At 36.9% G+C, this 27,022-nt stretch overlaps 1 protein-coding gene across 1 annotated transcript; it reads left to right on the top strand.

Annotated features, from left to right (window-relative positions):
• Positions 1–1,387: 1,387 nt before the first annotated feature.
• Positions 1,388–25,922, top strand: aspscr1 (ASPSCR1 tether for SLC2A4, UBX domain containing). Its single transcript, XM_028458433.1, has 17 exons — positions 1,388–1,506; positions 1,726–1,781; positions 4,357–4,465; positions 6,176–6,276; positions 8,203–8,260; positions 8,364–8,437; positions 10,978–11,518; positions 11,968–12,027; positions 12,939–13,078; positions 14,997–15,078; positions 15,152–15,218; positions 15,520–15,582; positions 16,513–16,565; positions 19,907–19,958; positions 20,054–20,123; positions 23,950–24,134; positions 25,691–25,922. Exons 1-17 carry the CDS (start codon positions 1,417–1,419, stop codon positions 25,699–25,701), a joined length of 1,812 nt encoding a protein of 603 aa, XP_028314234.1. The 5' UTR covers positions 1,388–1,416; the 3' UTR covers positions 25,702–25,922.
• Positions 25,923–27,022: the final 1,100 nt, after the last annotated feature.

Raw genomic sequence — 27,022 nt, 5'->3', positions numbered from 1 at the left:
ATTTCACAAATAAAAAAAAAATAAAAAAATTAAGTAGTTGTTTTTTTATTGCATTAAACCCAAAGAACAGGAATATTTGATTCGTAACTTTATGGGAAATCATATTAATTTCCATTGTTTGGCTTCTCTTCAAACAGCACTCTTCCTCTTGGTTGTGACTGGTGAAGATGATTATAATCCAATAGGGCAGTGTTTTTCAACCTTGGAGTCTGGACCCCATGTGGGGTCGCCTGGATAAAAATGGGGTTGCCTGAAATGTCAGTAATTGGTAAAGAGGAAAAAAACACCTTGGTAAAAACGGATTGAAATTCTATTTTCATATATTTTTTTGAATTAATATAATTTTTTAAACACACCACACAATTTCAAATAGGCAGTGGCTATTCATAAGGTTGCTGTATCAATATACCAACATTCTATCCATACACAGCACCCCTATTTGGCCAGTTTATGTCACGTGATAGGTCAGTCATTGGTCAGTTTAGGTCGCATGATTAAGACTAAACCTTACCCTAATCCTAACCCTAAAAATTGTTGTGATATAGGGTTATAACCTAACCCTAACCCCAAACCTAGCCCTAAACCTAATCCTAAAACGCTGCGTATTTGTACTTTGGTAACCGTACCAATAGCACTTGGGGTTGTCCATATGGCAACCGTACAAATAAACACTTTCCTTCAAATAACTGTATTCTAGTTCAAATGAAATGCAGTACAGAAATTTCCGAGGTGGCGCACTTGTCACTTTGTGCACATAAACACGATCAAAAACTAATTCTAAAAAAAATGTCTGTGGGGGTCAAAATGGGGTTACAAGCCAATAAAGGTTTGGAACCTCTGCAATAAGGCATTTAAAGGTAGGTTTTATGACAATCCTGTATGTTTTTCTTAATGTCTCAAGACTATATTATAAGTGTTTATGGAGGTTCTCTGTCGTTCAGGCCATATTCATTGTGATAAATTATGAGGCTTCTTCAGTGAAGATTAAAGATTCAACCTCTTCAAGAAAAATTCCGATTGAGGTCATAGTGCAAATGGAAAGCACTTTTTAAAGGCCACAAAATAAATGAAAAAATAAATCAACATTTTTGAAAAAAAAAAAACCCCAAAACACACTATTACAAATGCTGCAACAAATTAACATTTGTGACAAATTTTCACAATCGTTTTTTTATTACAAATTATAAAAGACTTTTACAAATATTCAAACAGATTTACGATATAATCTAAAAGTGTTGACACATTTCCTTATTTGTTTTCTTCATTTGCAAAAGTCTTTCACCGTAAGTTCAGTCACCTTCACTAAACCAATTCGCTTACTGGCCCTTTAAATAATTTCAGTCTACACTGTTCATATGTCAATAAAGTTTTTTTTTTTCCTTCTTCTTCTTCAACAATCTGACGTCATGATACACAATGGCGTCCAGTGGTTCAGCTGTTATGGTTCTTACTCCAAACGGACGGAGACAAACCATTAAAGTGTCTCCAAACACACCATTACTGCAGGTATTGGATGGAAACAGTACTCAGCATGGTCACGATGGAGGGGTTATGTCCAATTTTATCGAAGTGTCAAGAAACATTGGTGAAGTAGATAGCTTTGGGTTAGCTTGTGTGGCTAACCGTCTTTAGCCCGTGACAGTGCAGTTTATGTTTACGCTGTCATTAAATGTAAATGTTTATTCTGATAGTTTGTGACACCTGGTTTCTGTCTGACACCTCTAGGTTCTTGAGGACGTCTGCAGAAAACATGGATTTAACCCCGAGGATCACGGTTTAAAGTGAGTAGCAGGTAGATGATGAACAGAGCATCCTGCTGAGGAATCATACTACCTTTTTTTTTTTAAGTGAGTCTGGAAGCTTCAAATAGCCACGAATGCGCAAATGTGTAATAATATAATCAAAAGTATGATTAATGTCATCCTTAAAAACCATCATGGTTGTGTTTTTAGCTTTTTCTTTACGTCTCGTTTCTGTATTTTCAATAAAACAACAAAATTACCCAATTGTCTTAACGATAAAGTCATATTTTACTATGTATTGACTGCAAGAATGGGAATTTTAAAAATCCACTGCTCATAGCTGAAATAAATTGAGTTGTTAATGAAGTAAACTTCTACTTATTTGTCCTTCATGGTTGTAAAGTATGTTTTTTGGTTGAGTTAAGTAGATTTGATAAAGAAAAAGAAAAAATCTTTTTGTGAAAATTTATTCCATTGTTTCCTCAATGAGTATCACGTCTCTTGCACTTCCGTCTCTCGGTTGTGATGGAAAACGCTAAACAAGAGAAATGCATTTTGTAAAATAATTCAATTAAAACAGCAAATGCTTCACTATAAACCATACTGCTTTACACTATTAAAAAAAACACAATAGCCACAGATAGGTGACACACTTCTAAACAAATGAGATACACTGATTATACAAACAGTAATGTGTTGAATTCAGAAAAGCTAAAATCCTTGTCCAGACTGTAAACCAACCAAATAATCAAAACCACAATAATCTACTTTGTAAATTGACATTTCACAGCAATCTACAGTATTTCTTACAAATCACAGCGGGACATTTTACTCACAATTAATGACGACAACTCCTGCATTACCAGAGACTAACGCTGTCCTGCTCTGACTGTAAATAAATGTGAAATAACTAAGAAGTAAAAGACCTTCCAAAACAAGTAGGATTAAGGCCTCAAATTGATTGTCAACATATTTTGTAAAAAAGCAATTCTCCTATTCAAAATGCACTAAGCTGCAGCATTTAAGTTGTGCATTTAATTGACAATTAGCATTAAGTAAAGGGGTTTTGTGGATTCATTTTTAAATTACAGCAGTTAAAACACTTGTGGACCCTCATTAGGATAACAACACAGTAGATGAATAAAATCAGTTGGGGTTTATTTATAGTCCCCAAAAGTAAAGAAGTGAACCCACAGGCTGAGGCTATGTAATAAGCCTTTTCACACTCTTGTTCAGTTCTCACGCGTGAGGTCAAGAGTTCTGTTGCTTTGATACTGCTTTTCTCATCGGTTTTACAAAAGTGCTCGGATATGTGCATCATTTCCGGATAGAGTCCAAATTGCGCCGGCTAGAGACCCAGGTAGTCTGTGTTTTCGTGCACCAGGGGTCACCTGTGTGGAAACGATGGACTGCCTGGCTTCCATACTGCTGCTGAGCTGCTTCCTTTGGTTTTTAAAAGTGTTCGGATTGGCCGAAAGTGGCATCAGCGTAAAACCCTGGTCACCTCCTTGAGTCTGAATATGTGTAATATTAATAATATAAACACTATTAAAACACTAAAGATCTCTGGAATAATATTACAGATGTCGTTAGGTTGGAAATATCAACAGTGAACGGGCTTGTTTACATTTATATCCCTCTCCAGGGCTGGGCGATTTTGTCTTTAAAAAAAAAAATCTTCGAGTTTTTAAAGAAAAATTTGATTTTCGATTTATTTTTTTTATGCAGTTAAAAATGAGTGCAGACATCAGATATATTGTCAAAAGTGCAACTTTATTGCTGTGATTGTCCTCAAGAGTTAAAATGCATAGAACAATCCCAAAATAAAAAGTAAATGAGGCTCTGTCATTCAACTATTTCAAGCTTTAACTCAGGTTTAAGCAAAAGTGCAACAGCAACTTCACAGTAGCTTACATTTTCTGATTAAGAAATCAGATAACTACATATTTTATAACATATAACATTACAATTAAAAAAATAATAAACTCTTCGCTTAGCATCTCAGCATAGTGCGAATAAAACATTGAGCATGGCTGTGGCACACATATAGCCTACTCAAAGGGTAAACAAAGAGGGGGCTGGCTCACATCGGAATGCAAAGAAGTTTGAAAAAACTGTGGTGGGAAAAAAGAAAATTATTTAAAAATAAAATGAAAAAAATATATATATATTGTATTTGTTTTAAACTTGAATTTGCAAATTAAAAATCGATTTTATCTACAATTTCAATTAATCGATTAAATCATTTTTTTTTTTGCCCAGTCCTACTCTCAACCTATGACCCCTCCAGGTCACGCATGTGCACTTCTAGAGTGTGAAAAGGCTTATTGTCTCATAGATATGGCCAAAGCAGTGCACCCTTTTTGTGAACTAGTATGAGATTTTTGATGATCAAAAATTCATATCAATTGAAAGAATAACCTCTGCCAACTTAATTCATAATGTTGGAAATGAAGCATCTGATTATGTCAATGTGAACACCTGAAATGTAAAGTTCAAACCTTTCTACAGGAAGGAAGACTCATGAGATTTACTGGAACTTAACTTCATAGTTGAAATTTCTTAGTTGTCTCGTTATTTTTAATTGTGCTTCCTTTGTCACCACCTTCCACAGGTTTCAGAGGAGCATTCTCGACTTGACGCTGCCCTGGAGATTTGCCAACCTGCCCAACAATGCCAAACTGGAAATGGTTACAAGCACAAGAAAACAAGCAGACAGCCAGGTTGGTAATCCTAATCCTGACTGAAAATATGCTGGTTCACTTATTTCTGTGGTAGCAGTTCTGAACTATTGAGGTACTGCACTCTACTTCCATTGGGTTTGGTAACTGACACCAAGATTTTAGCAGTAGATTAAAGCCAATTTGCCTCTTTTGATACATATTTTTTGAGGTTGAAACTTTATGCTCACCTCTTCCCTAGAGTTTTTCGCACATTTAAGGTGCCATGATAAAGAGATAATCTTTTGTGCTCCTTTGAACACTTTAAGGTCACTATGATGTAGAAAGATAAATCTTTTGTTTACAAATTATATCCCAATCATAGAAGTCAGTATGGAGCTGATAGATCACCAAAGAAAGTTAAAAATAGTGGAGACTTTTTTATGAGGTGTTAAACTCATTTTACTTCGGGAACCACATATGACTTAATAATAGTTGTTTTTAGTGATAGAAGAGCAATTTTAACATTTTTGTACTCAAGTTTGGGTTTTTGCATTTTAAAAATGTCTTTGATTCACTATATCATAGATGAACAGGTGTTGGTCATATAATTAGAATATCATGAAAAAGTTGATTTATTTCAGTAATTCCATTCAAAAAGTGAAACTTATAGATTATATTCATTCATTACACACAGACTGATATATTTCTGTTTATTTCTTTTATTTTGATGATTATAACTGACAACTAGTGAAAATCCCAAGATTAGTATCTCAGAAAATTAGAATATTACTTAAGACTGATACAAAAAAAGACTTTTAGAAATGTTGGCCAACTGAAAAGTATGAACATGAAAAGTATGAGCCTGTACAGCACTCAATACTTACTTGGGGCTCCTTTTACCTGAATTACTGCAGCAATGCGGCATAGAGTCGATCAGTCTGTGGCACTGCTCAGGTGTTATGAGAGCCCAGGTTGCTCTGATAGTGGCCTTCAGCTCTTCTGCATTGTTGGGTCTGGCGTCTCGCATCTTCCTCTTTACAATACTCCATAGATTTTCTATGTGGTTAAGGTCAGGCGAGTTTGTTGGCCAATCAAGAACAGAGTTACCATGGTCCTTAAACCAGGTACTGGTAGCTTTGGCAATGTGTGCAGGTGCCAAGTCCTTTTGGAAAATGAAATCTGCATCTCCATAAAGTTGGTCAGTAGCAGGAAGCATGAAGTGCTCTAAAACTTCCTGGTTGACCTTGGACCTAAGGAAACACAGTGGACCAATACCAGCACATGACATGGCACCACAAACCATCACTGACTGTGGAAACTTTACACTCGACCTCAAGCAACGTGGATTCTGTTCCTCTAATTTCGTCACTAAATTAAGTGCATGACACACATGAAGTTAGTATCTACTGTAAATGGTGTCCACATATATTTGACCCTTGTGGTGTATAAAGGCTAGTGGAAATCTTCAAAGCCTTTACCATGAACTGTTTACCGGTTTTATTTATGTGCCTTTTATTTTTTTACATTTTTAAATCAAATCCAGCTGCTGTTCTTCACCACATCTGTCACTTTTGAAGTCAACAACAAAAAAAAAAGACCTAATGAGTGTGATGTCCGTTTCACAACCTCTTGGAGTAAACACACTCGCACATGGGAAGTTCAGCTCTCTGGAGGTTTAACACTGATTAGGTCTGGATGTCATTTGTTTGTTTGTTTGGATAATATCTGACGTCTGTAACAAGCATTTATTTGCATTTGTGGTTTCATCAGATCCGGATTGCTCTCCAGATGGAGGATGGATCTCGTTTACAAGACTCCTTCTCCTCTGGACAAAGTCTATGGGAACTGCTTAGACACTTCCCCCAGATCAGGTTAGGGTTTGAAACCTTTTACACAAGGTGTAACATAATGCTGGGCAATATATATTAATATTTCAATTTCTATTGACATTAGGGATGTAAAGAATAATCATGAGGCAGTTAAACATTGATTCAAAGGTGTCCTGAATTTCAAATTCTATCCATTTAGAATTTGAAATTCAAGACACACCACCATGTTTTAAATCAGAAGTGTGGAAGCATTTTGGCTTCCCCAAGACAAAATCAAAGAAGTGAGAAAGAAAGAACATGTGAAATCCAAGGTAAGAGGAACACAGAGAGGAAAGGGAGAATCAGAGAATGACAGCGATAGTTTGTTTATTTATATTTTTTCTTTGAAATGGGATTTGTTTTAAAGTCCACTTGTTAAGGCACAAAATACATTTTCAGTTGCACTTTTAAAAAGAAAAGGAACCTTTATGCAGTTTTGCTTAGTTTACTGTACAGCCAGAATTTAAATTAATAGGCTTCTTCTTCATTTGTACTATTTCTTTATTATTTAATTCAGGATTTATTTTTAATTAAATTGCATTGTTTTGCATAGTTTATCAAGGGATTCTTTTGACAATGAAAGATAAAATAAAATAGTACACTATTTTAATTTAAATTTTCGAATTTTCAGTCATCGTTTGTCTACAGTCTCATTTTGTAAAATAAATCGTGAGAGAATCGTATCGTTGAACCCAGTATCGTGAACCGAATCGTATCGGGAGTTGAGTGAATCGTTACTTCTCTGATCGATATATTTATAAGCATGATATCACATGGGACAATATCGTTTATATTGATGTAGTTCATTTTGAGTTAAAATAGCAATACATATATTTTTATTGGCCGTAAGTCTGCACCTATTTCTTCGTCTCTGTCTGTCAGTTCTCCTTGCGTAAGCTTCTCATCGGCCTCAGACTTCAGATCAATCCTGAACAAACCTAACGTGGTGATTTAACATTTTAATACTGTTTGCTGTTTCGCTACATTGCAAACTGGATGACTTTTACTTCACATTGCTGCAGCACTGTCTCTCTCTCTCTCTCTCTCTCTCTCTCTCTGTCTCTGTGTGACAACTTGAAAGCTACATCACATGAATTGCTCTTTTTCTTTGCCATAATGAGGGTGTTCATCATGACAAAATGACTGATCAAAATGATCCAGTGGGAGTGCATTTGATGTAATGTGAACGGTTTCATTGGTCCACCTGGTCTAATGTGACGGAGCTCAATTTTTGGTGGCATTAAGCTTGTAAAACCGGAAAAAGTCCACAAATTAACCGTGTCATTGAAAGCGTGGGAAAAAAGTAGCGGCTTATGGTCTGGTAATTACGGTATTTGTTTGACTTTAAGATGGAAGTCAAAATAACCAGTTAAATGACAAAACCTCACCCAGAAAAAGAAAAGGCTTAACCAAAGCAGACTACTAATTATTTGTTTTACATTATAGAAGTAAATAAAAGTTTTAAATTAAGTGTTTCTCAGGGTTAGACTCTGAATCTTAACTGTGACGATGCTTCCCACATATCTTTGTGCTCATTCAAACACACTTGGATGCAGCTGTTGCTCAGTAGTTTCCAGCTGTGCGGTTCCAGGTGCTCGCGTATCCGTCCAGCCTGCATCATATCCTCATTAAAATGACATCACTCCAAACCCTTATTTTTCTGCCAAGGAATTTACACTTCCATGGAATGAGCGTTAGCCGAGAACTGACATTACACAACTCTGGGAAAGAGAGCGATAGTAAAACATTTATGGTTCAATTAAGTTCTGCTCAGGTTTGAGCACACATGGTTTACACATGCAGAAAATGTGACACTGCATGGATATTTAATGTTGAAACAAAAAGCTAATACAAAGTCACGCCAGTGTTTTTTTTTTTTTTTTATTTTTTTTTTTTTTTTAAATCTTTCATGTCCCCACCTCTCTGCAGTCCATCAGAGCTGTCAGCCTCAGGATCCACACCTGTGTGTGTTTACATGAGAGACGAGGTGTGTTATGTTTCCTTTCACTCTCAGTTTCACAACAGATATAGATGAAAGTGCGTTAGATGATAACACACCTACGTGTGTGTGTGTGTGTTTGTTGGCGTAGGTTTGTGGACAAGATGCACTTCAGAAGGCTACATTAAAGTCTCTGGGGCTCACTGGAGGGAGCGCCATCATTAGGTGAGATACTCCAAGTTTATTTACACACACTCAACAGCAATGACAGTAAATAACAGCGCAATGGTGAAAATCCCTCCACAGACTTTGCTTTTTGTTTGCAGCTGTATCTTGTGCGTCTATTTCGACTTTTGCTGTAACTGCAGAGAATCTGTACACAAAGCACAACACAAAGGGTTATTACACTGCACTTGGCCCCCTTTTTTGTTTACTTTATTTGTTAAACTGAATTTATCTAGAAATATCCCATGAGATTTAAAAAAATCTTTTTCAAGGACGTCCTGGGCATAAACGGCATGAACACACGGTATTTGGCTGGCTATGTTATAGTATGGATCAATTTTCAAGTGTCTAATGCAACCTTTAAATATTAATTCATTTGCATAAAGTTTAGACCTAAATAATTTGGAATGATGTGGAATCAAAGACAGGATTCTAACCTAAAAATAATAATAATTCTGGACCACCCGAGCCATCGTTGCCTCAATTGTTTCTGTAGCGAGCAGAATGTAACTTAATGTAATGGAGTAAAAGTAGCGTTTCTTCTTCACAAAATACTCAAGTAAAACAGTAAAACACTAAAAGTATGCCCTTTTAAATGTTACTTAAATAAGCATAGGGCAGGATCTAGACACTCCATAGTGACACCACAGTGGTTAGTGTAACTGCGGCTATCAGCGGGGGAGCGCATCAGCTCTTTGTTTATGACCAGAGCACAGCTGATATTGTGGATAGAGGATGGATACCCGACTGAACCCGACGGCACCGGACGGGCTGGGTTTGGACAGATATTTAGAACTTGTTTGGGTTCGGTCACATAGTGTCGTTTGCGCACAGCGTTCTTCATTACCTGCAGCTGTGATCCGCGGTGGAGGAAGAATGGAGCAGAGGACAGTTATAAAGGAATACCACGTTGAAAAACTTCCTTTTTCTTCCCAATATCATGGATTATCCTTATCTTTGATACATGGTGTGCACAATGGATTATGTAAATAGATCCGATGGGTCTCTTGTTACCTGCTTCCCTGTTTGTGTTTGATGTTCACTTGTTTCCTGCTGATCTGATGTTGACATTAACAATTGTTTCCTGCAGCCCAAAAACCACAATACCTTTCCCTCACAAATACAATTAGATATCTAGGCTTAACTATATCATCAAACTTGAATGAACTAATTAAAATAAGATTTTGATCCGCTGTTGGATAAAGTCACAGAAGATCTGCGGAGATGGAACAATCTCTCCATCACACTCCTTGGCAGAATAGCTTTAGTTAAAGCAAAAATCTTACATAAAATCTGTTCTCTGTGATCCCACTGAAACCGCCAACGCAATGGTTCCAAAGATTAAATTCTGCAATTACAAAATTCTATGCTAGGAATAAAAGCAACAAAATTAGTCTTTCAATCCTTCAGAAAAATAAAAGCGAGGGTGGTTTAGAAGCCCCCAACTTCATGCATTATTCCCTAGCAAACCAAATGCGTGGTAGAAAGCCCTGGACATTATAAACGTCCAGTTAAAACGAGCATGCTCTCTCCAATTTGGCACAACCCCGACTTTGGAAATAGAAAAACACCGCTCTATCTGAAGATATGGAAAGAGAGCGGAATTCGTTCATCTCCAAGACCTCTTTCAAAATGACAAGCACAGGACATATAACAATCTAACCCAAACATTCAATATAAATAAAAGTAAAAAATTTTTACAGTACTTACAAGTAACAGAGGCAATCGAGAAAAATACTTCAGTCAATATAATTACTTTACAACCCCCAGAACTGATTATATACAGTATATGAAGAAAAAAAAAATTTCGAACACTAACTCTATTCACTTAACAGTCGCTAAATGGGAGGCTAAACACTCAATCACCACAAACATCAATTTCTGGACAGAAATTTGTTGTAGTACTTTTAAGATGACAAAAAAGATCCGCCTTCCAACTGTGACACGGTTATTTATTTAGTCGCTGTTCATGTGACTGTTTACTGCAAGACCTGTGCACATGCCTCTGCATACTTCTCTGGAACCAAACAGTAGTTTAGTCCACTGTGCTTGTGTTCCTTTAGTCTCCAAGCCATCTTCTTCTCATTCTTTGTTATTTCTGGTATTGGGACGCCTCTCCAAGCAGTCGAGAACACGTACTAGCGTGATTTGACGTCACGTCTGCAGAACTGCACGGGGAAATCGGTACTGTAACAGCAGTACAAAATGTATCACACAATCTCTTCAAGGAAATAGGTAGAAATATGTGTGGACTCATTCTCTTGGGTTTAGAGCGCTTCATCACCCATTAGAATAAAAAAAACTTAAAATTCATGTTTATATTTTCTCAAATCCTGCCCTATGCTCTTTTAGGTAAATCTAATGTAGTGCATTACCATCGACCTCTGCCTGTGACCTTCAGTAAATGTTTTGGTCCATAGTTTTGATAGCAACGTGCCTCCAAAACATATGAAATCCAACCTGTTTATGTTCAACCACTGGTTCACTCTGAAAGCTACCAACAGGTAATAAAATCTACTGTTATGTTTTTGTTGTTGAAGGTTTTTATTTAAAAAGGAAAAAACACCTGAAGAAGAAGAAGAAAAAGTTGAAGATTTGACTGAAACTGCTCCTTTACCAACCCCACCTGTTGCCAAGGAAACCACTACGACTACATCGTCTCAGTCAGATCCGTCACATTCAGAGACGTCAACAATAGAAGTGCAAAGTTTAAGCCTCGACGCAACAATGGAAACCTCTCAGACGCCAACTTGTGTCACTGCTAAAAACAAACTTCCTGTTCAGCACGATTGTGATCCTAGCCCCCAAAATGCAGTTCGCCCTAAAATTAAATCTGCAAAGTTGGAAACATCGGGAGAAGATGGAGAGCAAGCTGGACCTTCTGGATTGAACTGCCATCCATCTTCCACCGCTCCGTCTCCTCCTTTCATTCCTTTCTCTGGAGGTGGTCAGCGCCTTGGGGGTCCGGAAGGAGGACAAGCAGCTGGAGGCTCATCGTCCCCATCTTTATCAACACTTAGTGCAGCAGTTGAATCTCCTAAAGCCAAAAAAGCAAAGTCAAGCTGCAGTTCCAACAGTAAGGTGAGCTGCATTCTAAAATCCTCTTGGATACAGGAAGTCGTCTGCAAAGCCACACGAGCATTTACCCACCTGTCGGGTCTTATCGATTCATTTACATTCATTTAAATGTTTGCTGACGTAATTATGCCATTGGTTAAGGGAGAACATGTGATATGCAGAACTGATACCTTTTGATTGTTTAATGGAGAATTTGATTTTCACAAATCACTTCTTCAAACTGCTTTGGTTTATAACTGGTGGGTATTGATTATTTAAATAATTAATATTAAATAACAATTGTTTGTGGGTCTCTAGACTCCAAAACGTAGCTATTTTTACAAGGTCTTCCATCATATTTTAGTCGGAACAAAAGATCTAAACCAAATGCTAGTGGCATCAACAGATTTTTGTATTTTTTGTGTTTTTATATTTGGTACGACCTCGTCCGTTGTGTTATTCTCTGTTCACAGTATAAACACACTGCCATCTCACCAGGCGAGGACTTTAACTTCGGAGAGAAGTTTACTGAGGTAAGAGCATTTATTAAAGCTGCTCGGAACTTTGTTTTTCTTTTTATCGGATGAAGATAGTTTAGGCCTCATCGATTAATAAATCGAAAATCATTTGCTCGAGAAAAAGATGTAAAAGCTTGAAATCGTCGCTCAAAAGTCTGTTTTGATTTCCAATGTAAACACTTTTATTGACATTGTTGGAAAAGTTTTGCACATTGCATTGTGGGATGTGAAGTCCCAGACTGAAAAGTTGCGGCAACACAATTACGGCTGTTTTAGTTTCGGGGTTTACACGGAAATACACGAATCCGGCCAGGTGATATCATTGGGAATACCGGGAAAAAAACTAGTACAAAAATGATGTCAAGCGAAATATTGTCCTCCAAGTTTTTGTGTTTGTTCAGATTAAATTAGCTGATTAAGCTAATATTTTTGTTATTTTTATATTGTTATGTTTAGTTATTTCACAATCTGATTGCTGTTGGGTTTGCCGATTTGACATAAATGAAGATAATGCTGATACATCTGTGTGGTTACTTTAATTAGTGGATACTGACACATAAAACCTTGTTTTAAAAGTATGAAGTAGCCACAAAGTGAGGAAAAAAAGAAACTCTGAATGGGGAAAAAAGAAAAGATACATAAAAAATAATCGTTAATATCGATTTGTAATAATTGTTAAATAATCTAATCGTAGTACCCTGAATCGTAATAGATTTAAATTGTGAGGTTTCTTAGATGGCACACCCATAATATCTATAGTTTTTTGAGCAAATGATCATCCCTAGCAACTTTAGGCTTCTGATCTGTTTGTGAAAGCTCACTTGAATAAAATTTTGCATCAGTGTTGTTGTAGTTACAATAATAATTTGTAAAAGTGTCTTCTTCAACGTCTTTATTATGTTTATTTATTCACTTGCTGTCTGTAGCCAGTGGAGAGGGAGCCGCTGATCTACCACCTGGACACCATCTCTCACCAGTCTGGGGTTCATGGAGATTTACCTGATGAATTCTTTGAGGTGACTGTAGATGACGTGCGGAAGCGTTTTGCTCAGCTGAAGAGCGAGAGGTGAGAAGAAGAATTTATCATCACAGGCCTTTGCGCTCACAACACCGGTAATTAATGGTTACACGAAAAGGCAACACAGTCTCAAAGCCATTGTAGTTAAATATGGAAAACCCAACTGACCCACATGAAATTAAAAAAACTTTTATTTTGATGGGTCAGATTGAATGTTTGGGTTGTTGTGAATGAGCTGCTACTTCTGTTTCTACAGTATCCCTAAAATGCATGTTTTCATTTTGCAAACTCCCCACATACAGGCTGGGAATCAAACCCAAACCTGTTTTCCCCCTAGTGCTGCTGTTTTCCATGCGTCAAAGATATCAATGATGCTCTTATTATTTTTATGAGGGACTTAAGTTTTAGTGTTTTTCATACAATAAAAATCATGCAAGAGATTTCAAACATTTCAAACAGGCTTCTGTACATGGATCCAAAACAGCAGAGGCTGAATGAACTGTAATGTTTGTTTCATATTTGCAGCTGTTAGCAGTTAGCATATTTGCAGCTTCTAGCAGTTCGGGTCCTGGTTTAAGGTCACGTCTATAAAGTAGATGAGATTCTTTTGTCCTGAATTGAGACTATGAGTTTGTTCCATGAAGTCAATTTATTGTTTCATTAGGAAGCTTCATTAACTCAGCGGTCTTGAAACGAAGACCTCTGTTTAAAAAATGTGAAATTAAGTTAGTAATGACTTGATTTAAAGTCAGTGAAAGAGGGAAATATGGATAGAATGTGATCAACCCTGTTGTATCTGGTTAGTATTACCACTTGCTGCTCAATTTAAATTAGCCTGTCATTGAAAATCAGGAACATTCAGATTTTGAAGAATTATTTCAATAAATGCTTTTTTTTAACTGCACATGAGTGGCTCTAGGTTTGTGAGAGTTAAGTCAGTGCTGTGTTTGATTTCAGTAATGCAGACAATACTATTGCAGTAATGAGGAAATATTTGCAAACTTGTAAAAATTTAATTTTTTGAATACTCTTGAAACCACCTGCACAAATGTATAAAGCTGCACACCCTGAAGCATTCTGTGTTTGTGCACAAATGTTTCCATTCAAATGAAAAGAAAATGCACACATTTAGGGCTGGGCAATATGGACCAAAACTCATATCTTGATTTTTTTTTTTTTTTTTTTTTTAAATGGCAATATATGAAATAAATCTTGATCATTTTAATTTAAATGAAGTCTGACCAGAAACATAATTTTGGGTTAAATTTGCTGATGCAAAATGCCACACAGGCACATTTATAAACAAACAGTTGCACAATATGTTCCACTTTTGGCTTTTTCTGCTCTAAGGGACAGCCCATGTGAGTGCGTTCTGTAGTGTGGCTTGTTTAGGGAAAGGTCTGAGTTAGAACACACTCAGTAATTCCTCTAACTGTGCTTTTCATGCTGTTCTGAGCAGTAGTGAAAGCAGTAACTTCTAAAATGAGTATTTTAAAACAAAATAAGATATTAGAAAAAAATAAATATATATGTATGTAGGCAATATTGTAATTTTCTATATTGCCAAAATAGAAAACTCGATATATCTTGAGTCTCGATATATCGCCCAGCCCTACACACACTGTAAACGCATCCCAGTGCGATGCCGAGGGACTAATTAGTAATTCTGAATTGACTTTAATCTTCCAGCCTGCAAACAACCATTATCAGGTTGCACACTTTAATCTTCGTTTGCACTGACTTCACTAGTTGCCTCACGCTATGCTGCTACCATGTCAATGACTGTAATTACTGAAGGTGAAATTAAGCCAACTGAAGCATTTATGTCTACATGACACGTACATGACCACACACGCAAGCATTGGGGGGGGGGATTGCTAGCGCACTTCACTTTCATTTCTCTGTGATTTTATTTCCTGCTGATCTCACTGTGACATATTTATCTGTATGTTTCTCATCGTTACAGGAAATCATTGGAGGAGGCCTCGCTGATGACAAAATCTTTAAGGGAATCACAAATAATGGAGAAGTTGAATCGATATCCTAAAGTGAGTACATGTAGCAAGTCCTCTTTGTTGTCCCACAGACTTAAACTAAATCCCTTCAAATGTGCACCTCCAGGTTGTCCTGAGGGTCCAGTTTCCAGACAGATGTGTTCTGCAGGGATTCTTCAGACCTCTAGAGACAGGTTTGTGTGTGTGTGTTAATTTCAGCTGGCTCGCCACAGGTATTTTTGCAATGTTGGAGCTTCTTGTGGCTTCCTTCCCCGCTTATCTGTCTGCAGCCACGCTAGAGTGACAGAAAGAATGAGACAGGTCTGTAATTCAAGGGATTAGATGCACCTCAACCGAGAAGAACAACAAATTGGAGGGAAATTCCTCCTGAGGACGGACTTGCAGTCGGCACACGATAGCACTTGTGGGTGTGGCTCAGTCAGACTTTGTATTGCTGCAGCTCATTTGTTCCCTGTGTGTGTGTTTTGTGCCCAGTTGATGCTGTGAGACACTTTGTGAGAAGTCATTTGGAGGATCCTCAGCTCAGTTTCCATCTGTGTAAGTGTCATCTTACTTTCCAATGATTACCCACTCCATCCTGCATCAACATGTTCTTTCTCGCATCTCATTCTCGACTGGTCACAAGTACAAAGAACTCACTTATTATAAAAACACAATTAGAACAGATTAGACAGTTCTTCCCCCATCACCCATCAGCATATTTTAGGTCTTCTCCTCGTTAAAAAGTAGGATTCCGAGCTAAAAATTGTAAGGAAGGATATTTAGCTTCACTCCATTGATTCATGAAAAGGCTAAGGATAAGGATGCCGATTGCTTAAAAAAAGAGGTTGCAATAGATTTGTTTGATTAAAATTTAACTGAAAACTTAACCCAGAGGTTTGGGCTGGAAATTAAAAAAATGCCTTGGTTATGGGCCGGGCTCCTGGAGCAGTTAAGACACACCCAGTCTATACTATAAAATCTTCAAAGAACAATTTATGCTATGCTAACTAGCTACTCAATGCTCTCTATTCACAGTTCTCCCAATCCAACCTACTCTAGTGCTAGTTTTTATAGGCGGGGCGGGGCTAACAGTAGTGGTTTGTGACGTTAAAAGCCACAGAAACGTCACAAACCACCATTCTCAGCCAATAGTAAAAATTTGATTGGAATAGCCAGGTTTCAACTCATAGAGGGCAGTCACTCTGACACTTTTACAACAAATTACACCAAATTGAATGGGTTTGACTAAAATGTCAAGAGCGGGATTCGAATCGATCAACAACACTACCTCATACACAAAAAATGTAACTAAAAGACTTTAGTAATCTTTAAATTAATTTAGAGCAGGTTAAATGCTGTCCTTGTGTGCTTTACATCCACTGTGTGGCTCTCAAATATTTTATCATATCTGAAGGCAGTTTTGTTGCTCATTCATTTAAGGTGTATTGTTCTGTGATTATGTTGTTTTTTTGTTTCTGTTTTCAGTCATCACCCCACCAAAAACCATTCTGGACAACCACACAGCCACACTTTTCCAGGTAAGACCATGTAATTCAAAATCCACAACAAGTTTCTTTAAGCTCTACATCCTTTCAAAGCACACACGCGTACAGACACTGTTAAATGTATCTGCTGGTCGATCGCTCCTCTTCAAAGCTTCCTCGCATTCCCTTTTCTTCCACTCACACTTGTGCCCCCCCTTTGTTCACTGTCCTTGACCCCAGCTGGGCTTGATTTTTCCCAGACTGGCTCATGGGGTTAATACAATCTTAACTTTGATCTCCTCTCGCTCTAAAACACACGCACACACTCTCATGCTGGCAGCCTTGATGATTTGTAGCTTTTCAGTCTCAGGGTTTAGAATTTGTAACAGTTGAAAAGCTACAAATACTTTGTTCCAGCATTTGTGCTGTTATTTCTAGAATAAGTAGCAAATCTTCAGGACCTCCAAAACTCTCATCTGATAGTATTTGCTTTAACATCAGTGACAGTTGAAAACAAAAAGGCTCTTGATATGCAATGAGGTTTTGTGCCTTCGAGGCGTCGGCACAAAAAATAACATCCACTCACTCAGTGGTTTACCAACCTTATGACCTACCTACTCCCTGAGCCTTCCATGTCATAACACGTGACCTGCATACCCTGAGAGTACCCACTTATCATTCTATTATCACCCATTGAAAAAGATGGAATTAAACTCCAAAACCACTGACTTTACAATACATTTCTGATGTTTCCACGGACGTATCACAGTAAGAATGAAGTAAAAACTATTCTATGCACCTGCATCTAGGACTCCACATCCCACAATGCAATGCACAAAGCTTTTTTGACAATGTCAATAAGAGATTGTTTACAATTGAGATGTATAAAAAAGCTTTCCAGTGGCAATTAAAACCTTTATCATCTTTTTTTGAGCAAATGATTTTCAATTTATTGATCTATGAGTCTTACGCTATGTCTTTATCTGATTATGGTCTCTGGCAGCAGCTTTAAAATTGTGTGCGTGCGCGTCCCTCTTCATTCCACGGTTTCGTCTGAAGCCCGTCTCTTCTCGTCCCTCTTTGTTTGTCTCCCTGTCCTCCTCTGAACCCTCCTGGCCTGGTTTCACCCACTCTGACCTCAGCCTCATCTCTCTCCTGTGCATGCATTTGTGCCTCAAGCCCTTTATAGTAAGTTAAAGCAGGGGTTCTCAACCTTGGGGTCAGGATCCCATTTGTGGTTGTGAGAAACTGGGAGGAATATTTTTTTAACAATTTCAGCCCGTTTTTGCTCATTTCTACCATTTTTCTGCAACTACACTGAACTTACCATATTTTTGCTCTTTTTAATGCATTTTTTCTACATTTCTGCCACTTCATCAAATTTCAATGCCATTTTTGCACATTTTTTCCATTTTCAAGACATTTTTGGCACTTAAAAACCCTTTACACCACTTTTCTACCTAACGTTGCATATGTTGGCCCATCAATGTCACTTTTAACCTCTTTTCACTATATTTTATTTCATTTAACCACATTCACAATTTGTCATGCCCATTATTTGCCAGTTTAAACTAATTGTTCCAATAGTGACACTTTGAACCCTTTTTATCATTTTTTTTTTGGCCACTCTATTTGGCAAATTTTAACCACTTTTTGTGCATTTCACCACCTTTTCCACCATTTTTGGTCACTTTTAACCCATTTTATTTCTGACTAAAACAATGATTACATCTTTAAGTATACTTATACAGTATACTTGACTGCAAATAATAAAAAAGTTCCTGGATAACAGTAGATTCCATTCAGATAAATAAATAAATAAAGTTATAATAGATTCATGGAACAATGGACCATCATTTTGCTGACTTTATGGATGGGCCCCAAAAAGCTCACCCCTCTATTCCCCCTTATAGATGGCCCTGTCTCTACATGTCTGTTTTTCAATGTTCATGTCTGTGTTCTAACACCTTCGGGTACAGTGGGGGTCCCCGGTCACTTTTACTTAGGGGTCGTGGACTGAAAAGGTTGAGAACCACTGCCTTAAAGCACTGAGCAGGGTGACACATCTTTAATATCCTCACTGTGATTAAAAACACACACACACACACAAATTATGTCTGGGTCTGCTTTCCCGTCTACATCAATAACTTACAGAGTCGTTTTTGGTCACATGCACATGAGTTCTCTCTCTCTCTCTCTCTCTCTCTCTCTCTCACTCTCACTCTCACTCTCACTCACTCACTCACTCACTCTTAGACACACACTTTAATCAGTTTGTGTCATGTCAGCAAAGGAATGTTTTCCAACCCAGAGCCCTTTGATACCAGGATTTCCCTCCCTCATCCGTCTCCCTCTCTGTCTTCCATCAGGATTTGTTCTGCTTCTTTTTCTCTCTCTTCATTCCTCGGTTTTATATTTTTTACTCTGAGAGAGAGAGAGAGATCCTGTGCTATTCTGAGAGGAAGCCGCGTAGCAGGAATGCTGGTAGTTTTACTGTAACACATTGTTTCTTGCTCACAGGACTGTGATAATAGCAATTAGGCTGGTCTGTCCCAATTTAGCTAACAAACTACTCAAAGCCAGATAAAAGGATGTTGTCTGGGATTGTTGTTGCAGTGTATTAGTAAGGCCACCCTACACTGTGTGTGGACCAATTAAAGTCTGTTCAATTGTTATTTTATTGTATATATTTTTGTTTTGCACATTGTTGTTGCCATTTTGTATAATTTTATTGTCAGTTAATTTTACAGTTATTTATTTCTATTCATCTCTTGTGTTTATGGAGTCTTTTGTGCATAATTGTTGTACTATTTTGTATTTTTCAATTATTCATTTTGTGTGTGTTTCTTTTATTTTGTAGGCTTTTAGAGTCATTTTCAGTATTTTTACTGTTTTTTGTATTTTCTTATGATTTTTTGGAGTCATTTATTTTGTGTACTTTGGGGGCCACACAAAATTTGATTGAGGGCTGCCTGTTGGTTGTTTGCCCGCTGGTTGCCCATGTCTGAAATAAACGATACACCCCCATTATAACTGGTTTCAGAGGACTTGTGTACGAAACATAGTGCTAAGAGTTAAACCACATTTTACGACACATTTGTTTTCAATGTTTTAGTTAACTCTTTCAGGTTAATGTCTGCTCTGCTTTTTTGTGGTTTCACTTTCTAATTGTACGGCTGCGACTGGTCCCATTATCCTCATTAAGACTCCAACTGTGGAGGAATGTGACTCTTAAAAGTGTTTTCACCAAACGTTTAATTGGAGTTTAATTTGGGGTTTGCCTCAAAGACATTATCACATGTTTAGAACTGAGACTCATCTCATCATCTTTGGTGCCATTGTTATACAATCCTGCATTATTGAAACTTTTTGTCCATTTCTCTGTCTTTTGATAGGCTAACTTGTTTCCTGGGGCCCTTGTGTACTTTGGCTCTGATGAAAAGACAGGTTTGTTTTTGTATCCCTTTAAAACATGCCATTTATTCTCAGTGAAAAACAAACTACAAACATTTACCCTGTGTCATTATTTTTTCCCCACACAGACTTTTACATAAAGAGAGAAATGCTTGATTCCTCCGTCACCGCCTTGCAAGCAAACGAGACCATTGCAAGGTATGTGCACGTGTGTATGTGCGTGTGTGTGTGTGTTTAAACTTGGGCATGGTTGTCTCTGTGTTTGGGTGTGTATATATCAGTGTTTGGAATAACGGCGTTTAAAATAACAGCGTTAGATAACGGGGTAATCTAACTAATTACTTTTCACACCGTTACAACTCCGTTATTGTTACTGAACGTTAAATGCGGTGCATTACATGTATGCGTTGTATGCATGCTTCATACTTAGCTGTTGTGAGGAGGCGGGATAAAAACAAGGTGAGCGATTATGATTGGCTAAGGCGGCGTCATGTTTCATGATAGCCAATCAGAGCCAGTGTTTTTACACATGTGCCAGCAGGAGGAGGCGGGTTAAAAACAAGGTGAGTGATTATGATTGGCTCAGGCGACGTGACACGCGCACACACACGCGACACACACACACAACCACTACAGATTTGATGAAGCAGCAGAGATGGTGAGCGTGGAGCAGTCTGATGAAAAGTTGTCATTTTTAAGGTGACGATACAAACACTAACACTTTAAATTAATTATGGTCAAAGGCAAGAACGTACATGTGAAGTGTACATTATATCCAGGAGTGAAGATTTCGTCGACATTCGTTGTAAGCAACTCAAATTTAATGAAGCACCTCACGACACACGCATCTAAAAAATCAGAATTCTTTGACATATAGCAACTTTTTTTTTAACAGTAACGCAAATAGTTACTTGGTAATGAGTTACTTTTATTATAGAGTAATTTAGTTACTAACGCGGTTACTTTTTGGTACAAGTAGTGAGTAACTATAACTAATTACTTTTTTAAAGTAACGTTCCCAACACTGGTATGTATGCACATGTATCTCCCTGTAACCAGCCCATTTTCCTGTCACAATGCTGCCATCTGTGGAATCCCTTTGAGGTTTGGCCTGAACAGCAGGTGCCGCCCGTACGCCCTCATTTCCTACACACAGGCTGCATTTTTCTTCCTTCTAAAGATAGCGCCAGCTCTCCACCTGTTGCTGCTTCGTCTCTAGTTAACTCCAGCCCTTTTATCTCATTTAGCTTTTAACTAAGAAGGCATGATATTTATTAACTGATCATGACGTAATATGTAATTTTATTTATCTGTCCAATGATGAGATGATTCAAAATTAGATAATGATTTGATAACTTATGCTGCGTTCCAGGCAACTCGGAACTCTGCGTTTCCGAATTGAAAATTCCAATCTCCGTTAAAGCATAAAGCAGACTCACCACGTGGAAATATCAAATGTCAAAAACATGGCTGACTGAGATACTATTTACAGTAAAGGCAACAATGTTTGTGTGATTATAACTGTGGTAATTTAGAATGGTATTTTTTTTTAATTTGCCCAACAAATCAAGGCAACATCATGTAGCACATGTCAGACATTCACAGTGATTAACGCAAGGTAGTAAAACATGACACAGGGCACAAAAATAAGTAACAGAATACAATAATTAAGAAATTAAATACAGGTGCTGGTCATAAAATTAGAATATCATGAAAAAGTTGATTAATTTCAGTAATTCCATTCAAAAAGTGAAACTTGTAGATGATATTCATTCATTACACACAGACTGATATATTTCAAATGTTCATTTCGATTAATTTTGATGATTATAACTGACAACTAATGAAAATCCCAAATTTAGTATTTTAATATTACTTACAAAAATTTTTTTCGAGAAATGTTGGCCAACTGAAATGTATGAACATAAAAACTATGAACATGAAAAGTATGAGCCTGTACAGCACTCAATACTTACTTGGGGCTCCTTTTGCCTGAATTACTGCAGCAATGCGGCGTGGCATAGAGTCGATCAGTCTGTGGCACTGCTCAGGTGTTATGAGAGCCCAGGTTGCTCTGATAGTGGCCTTCAGCTCTTCTGCATTGTTGGGTCTGGCTTCTCACATCTTCCTCTTCACAATACTCCATAGATTTTCTATGGAGTTAAGGTCGGGCGAGTTTATCAAGAACAGAGATACCATGGTCCTTAAACCAGGTACTGGTTGCTTTGGCACTGTGTGCAGGTGCCAAGTCCTGTTGGAAAATGAAATCTGCATCTCCATAAAGTTGGTCAGCAGCAGGAAGCATGAAGTGCTCTAAAACTTCCTGGTAGACGGCTGCGTTGACCTTGGACCTAAGGAAACGCAGTGGACCAACACCAGCACATGACATGGCATTACAAACCATCACTCACACATGACTGACTTTACACTCGACCTCAAGCAACGTGGATTCTGTGCGTCTCCTCTCTTCCTCCAGACTCTGGGACCTTGATTTCCAAAGGACAAGCAAAATGTACTTTCATCAGAGAACATAACTTAGGACCACTCAGCAGCAGTCTAGTCCTTTTTATCTTTAGCCAAGGCTGTCTCTTGTTCAAGAGTGGCTTGACACAAGGAATGCGACAGATGAAACCCATGTCTTGCCTACGACTGTACGTGGTGGTTCTTGAAGCATTGACTCCAGCTACAGTCCACTCTTTGTGAATCTCCTGCACATTTTTGAATGGGTTTTGTTTCACAATCCTCTCCAGGGCGCGGTTATCCCTCCTGCTTGTATACTTTTTTCTACCACATCTTTTCCTTCCCATGTGCTTGGACACAGAGCTCTGTGAACAGACAGCCTTTTTAGCGATGACCTTTTGTGTCTTGCCCTCCTTGTGCAAGGTGTCAACTGTCAGGTCAGCAGTCTTCCCCATGATTGTGTGGCCTACAGAACTAGACTGAGAGACCATTTAAAAGCCTTTGCAGGTGTTTTGAGTTAATTTGGTGTCTTCAATATTGAACCTCTCCACAATATTCTAATTTTATGAGATACTCAATTTGGGGTTTTCATTAGTTGTCAGTTATAATCATCAACATCAAAATAAATAAACACTTGAAATATGTCAGTCTGTGTGAAATGAATGTGTACATTTTACAAGTTTCACTTTTTTAATGGAATAACTGAAATAAATCAACTTTTTCATGATATTCTAATTTTATGACCAGCACCTGTATAAAGGAAAAAAAATTAAATCGTGAAAATCACTCATTTACTTATATTTGAATATTGTATAATGTTTCTGACAACGGTGTCTGCCTTTCAGCGATGGGTACCGAGTTCTGTACTTCTTTAGATACCAACAGAATTCCTTCGGTTTTGCCTGGTACCAAAACGGGTTCCTCAGCACACATCTTAAGATACACAGGATCAGAGCCACCTAACCTCTGGCACTAGCAATAGCACCAAACGAAAACTTGGTTCTTTTGGCCGAAAAGGGCTCTCGAGGTCCACATATGTTTTCATCTATTTTTTTACATGCAAGTAGAATACTTGCAATAAAGAGCCCTGTCACATAGAGCTGCTTTTTCATTTGTGCATTATTAAGAATAATGAAAATAATTTTAAAAACTACAATTTGTAGTTGTAGTTTTCATGAAGACATTTGTGCAACAAATGTTGCTACAATATAAACAGTTGGATGTTGGTTTGATATATTTGTTTGTTGTTGTTGTTATTATTATGACAAATAAATATAGTAAATTTGAACATTTTGAAATTTTATTTACCATCTGCTACTACACAAATGTACCGAAAATGTTTCTACCGTTGAGTACCATTACTGATTCACAGGTACAGAGTATCTATTGGTTAAAATGTGAAAGGTAACCATCCCTAGTTATAGGCCATAAATGTTTGTAAAGATCCATATCTGTGCACAACTATTGACACCTAAAATCAACAAAAGAACGTCTCCGTGGCCTCATTATATGCTGATGATCCTGGTGTTTGCATTTACTAAATGTTTAGTTTGACTCCTTGCAGCTGCATTCTCCAGCCCACACCACCCTGCAGCTCTGCAGACAAAGACGAGCTGATGCTCAGCTCAGAGTCTCCTTCAGACGCCAGCGATTCAACACAGGACGAGAAACCTCTGTCTGCACGCGCTCACAACGATAAACCCGAGCGATCTGACCTGGGAAAGTTGCCCAAGTGGCTTAAACTTCCAGGTCAGAGGACGAAAGAACTCAAACACACACACACACACCAGGGTTGGGGGTAATTACAATTATGTCTTCAATTATCCATGTTCATTTACAACTCAATTATGGTGGCTGCCATTATTTTCCAATTTTTTTTTTTTTTTTTTTTTTTTTTTTTTTTTCAATTATGATAATTATTTCCTCCCAGAAGGTGAATTACAATTGTGTTCTCAATTATTTAAGTTCAATTACAATGAATCACAATTACTGAGCCTGAAATAAATCACCCCACAGAACTGACCTTTTTTGTGTGTTAGCATCTGTGTTAGCAACAGTGTTTTAAATCAGCTGTAAAATACACAAACAAATATTATCTATCATCCAATTTGTTTCATCTCTTGTTTTTGTTATTAGGCTTCCTTTTACATTAGAATTGTAATATTTTTGGTGTTGGTGTCTGAGCCTTTTTTATGTCACATATGTTTTATTATTTATTTTTTAATGGTAAAATGATCCACAGGAGAACTGACAATGGGAGAAGTTGATATGAAGCATGTTTTAAAGATTGTTAACTACATATGTATAAACCATAGAACATGGTTCACCAGGTTTGCTTAATTGTAATTCTCAGTTTTTATATAATTTCCATGCCAATCACAATTACAAAGTCAATTATCAAAACTCAATTACAATTACAACAGCAATATATTTTTTCAATTACAATTGTCGTAATTGTAATTAATTATCAATTACGTGATTACAATTATAATCGACTCCAACCCAGACATACACACACAGGCATGTTAAGGCAGTTTATCTTTCTTGTCGTGGAGCTAAAGTTTGTCGTGCATATTATGATTTTAAATAACTTTTGCAATCACTGAAAAAATTGGTAAAACTGTATTTTTAACAAAAACTATGAAAATAATTCCCGTAGTTAACAGTAAAAAAAAAACTGGCTTCCACCGTTTTCTTCAGCCATTCACCTTATTTCTTGTTTCATTGGTTGGTCTAATACATTTAATGTTTGTTTTTGTTTTTTAATGAATAAATCAATTATATAGGAAGATCAATGCAATAATTGATTTGCCACTTGTTTGCTGACACAGGCCTATTTACAGCTGCCCTTCAGTAATATAGTAATGAGGTTGAGCTTCTGTGAACTTTGTCTGTTCTTTTCTCAATTTCAGGAAAGTTATGTAACTGTAACTCTCAACAATGGGAAAGTAAAGTACTACAGATTTTCTTGAGGATAAAAGGCAGTTTAGGTGTTTTTACTTCTTCTCCAAGAGCTTTTCATTGCTTTTCTAAGAAGTGGAGTTCTACTCACTATGAACACCAGGTGGTGATAGTAATGCCAATTTCACACCGATCGTTTAGTTTCGATGCTCTACATTTGATAAATTGTTCCGTTTACTTTAAATGAACTGATTTCAAGCAGATTGAATCAAAGCAGGTTACATGTCTATTCAAAATAAATAATTTTATCACAACACGTCAAATATGGCATCATACATGACGTCGATCTAAACTTCCAACCTGCCAGCATTGAACAATGTCTATTTCTTTGTTTTTCTCCACAGGTAAGAAATGAAACAGGACTGAGGTTGAGTTTTTTGCTTTGCTGCTGCAGAGAGTCGACACCTGAAGAGTTCTGAGTTTGGTTTATCACAGACAAAATTAAATTTGCACTCAGTTTCCTTTCCATAAAAAATGTGTTAAAAATGAATGAGTGGGGGAAAAAAAGGGTTTGATTCCTGCTGAGTCAGCTGTGGAGGAATTGTAGTGAAGTGAATAAAGGTGATTGTAATAGAATGTGTGCCTGTGTTTTATTGTTCATTTTTATTCATAGCCACATTTAACCAAAGCAAACACAATTCACAACACATCAGGAAGAAAAGTTAAATCTCCATCATGAGCTCAGTGCTTTTATTTTGAAGGGGATTTGTTTTTAAACAGAATGCAGTCCTCTCGCATTTCTAACACTAGAGAGCAGTAAATGATTACTTTTCTTCGAAGCAAATCGTTTTTTAGTGGTATCTGATCATTTCAGCAGGAGAAAATATATGTTTTTATAACGTACTTTATATAAAGGTTTCATTTATTTTGATTTAATGTGTTAAAGTGACTGCTTAACACACAGAACTGTTTCCACTTAAAATTACTTTTAAGTTGCTGTAAACTTCAATTTTATATTTGTGCATTAAAACACTTTAAAAAAGAGTGAATTCTTTATATAACGTATTTCTTCATTTTTGCAGAATTGTATCCTGTTCATCAGTAGAAACATTTATAGGTCTATAATATAGACTTCCTGCCATCAACAAGTGTTTCTTAAATCCACATTCTGATTGTTAGTTGTGCAAATTCTAGAAAATACTCATGCATAATAAACATGCATTACTAAAATATTTACTTGACTCATACATTGTGGAAATATAATAGTGCTCTCATTATTATTATAGTGATTATAAATTACACTTATTTCATAATATACAGTGCCTTAACCAGAGATGGGCAATTTCAGTTATAGTCTTGTATAAGATTTCTAAGTATTTCTATATTTTTCCCATCATGTTCATGCAAACTTTGCCTGATGTTGCCCATTTAATTAAATATCACGTGGTCAAAACCTTATACATTTTAAATTATTATTGTGTTTTTTTTCACTAGTGTAACCAATTTTTGTGTGTTTGTAAGTTTCCTGCAGCCTATCTTGGCTAGGTCTCCCTTAAAAAAGAAAAAAAAATCTTTATTTATTAATCTTTATTTTTTAATTAAAATTTTTTTTTTTTTTTTTTTTTTACTTTGTTTCAATACAAACAAATTAAATCGAAATACAGACTGGTATCAGGTTGAACAAATAAAAAAGAAACACAGGAAAATTCAATCAAATTAAAGCTACACAGTAAAGC

Source organism: Gouania willdenowi, chromosome 1 (assembly GCF_900634775.1).
Source record: "Gouania willdenowi chromosome 1, fGouWil2.1, whole genome shotgun sequence".
In the NCBI taxonomy this organism is placed as follows: Eukaryota; Metazoa; Chordata; class Actinopteri; order Blenniiformes; family Gobiesocidae; genus Gouania; species Gouania willdenowi.
Note: the sequence above shows the minus strand (reverse complement) of the source record. Positions and strands in the feature narration are given on the sequence as shown.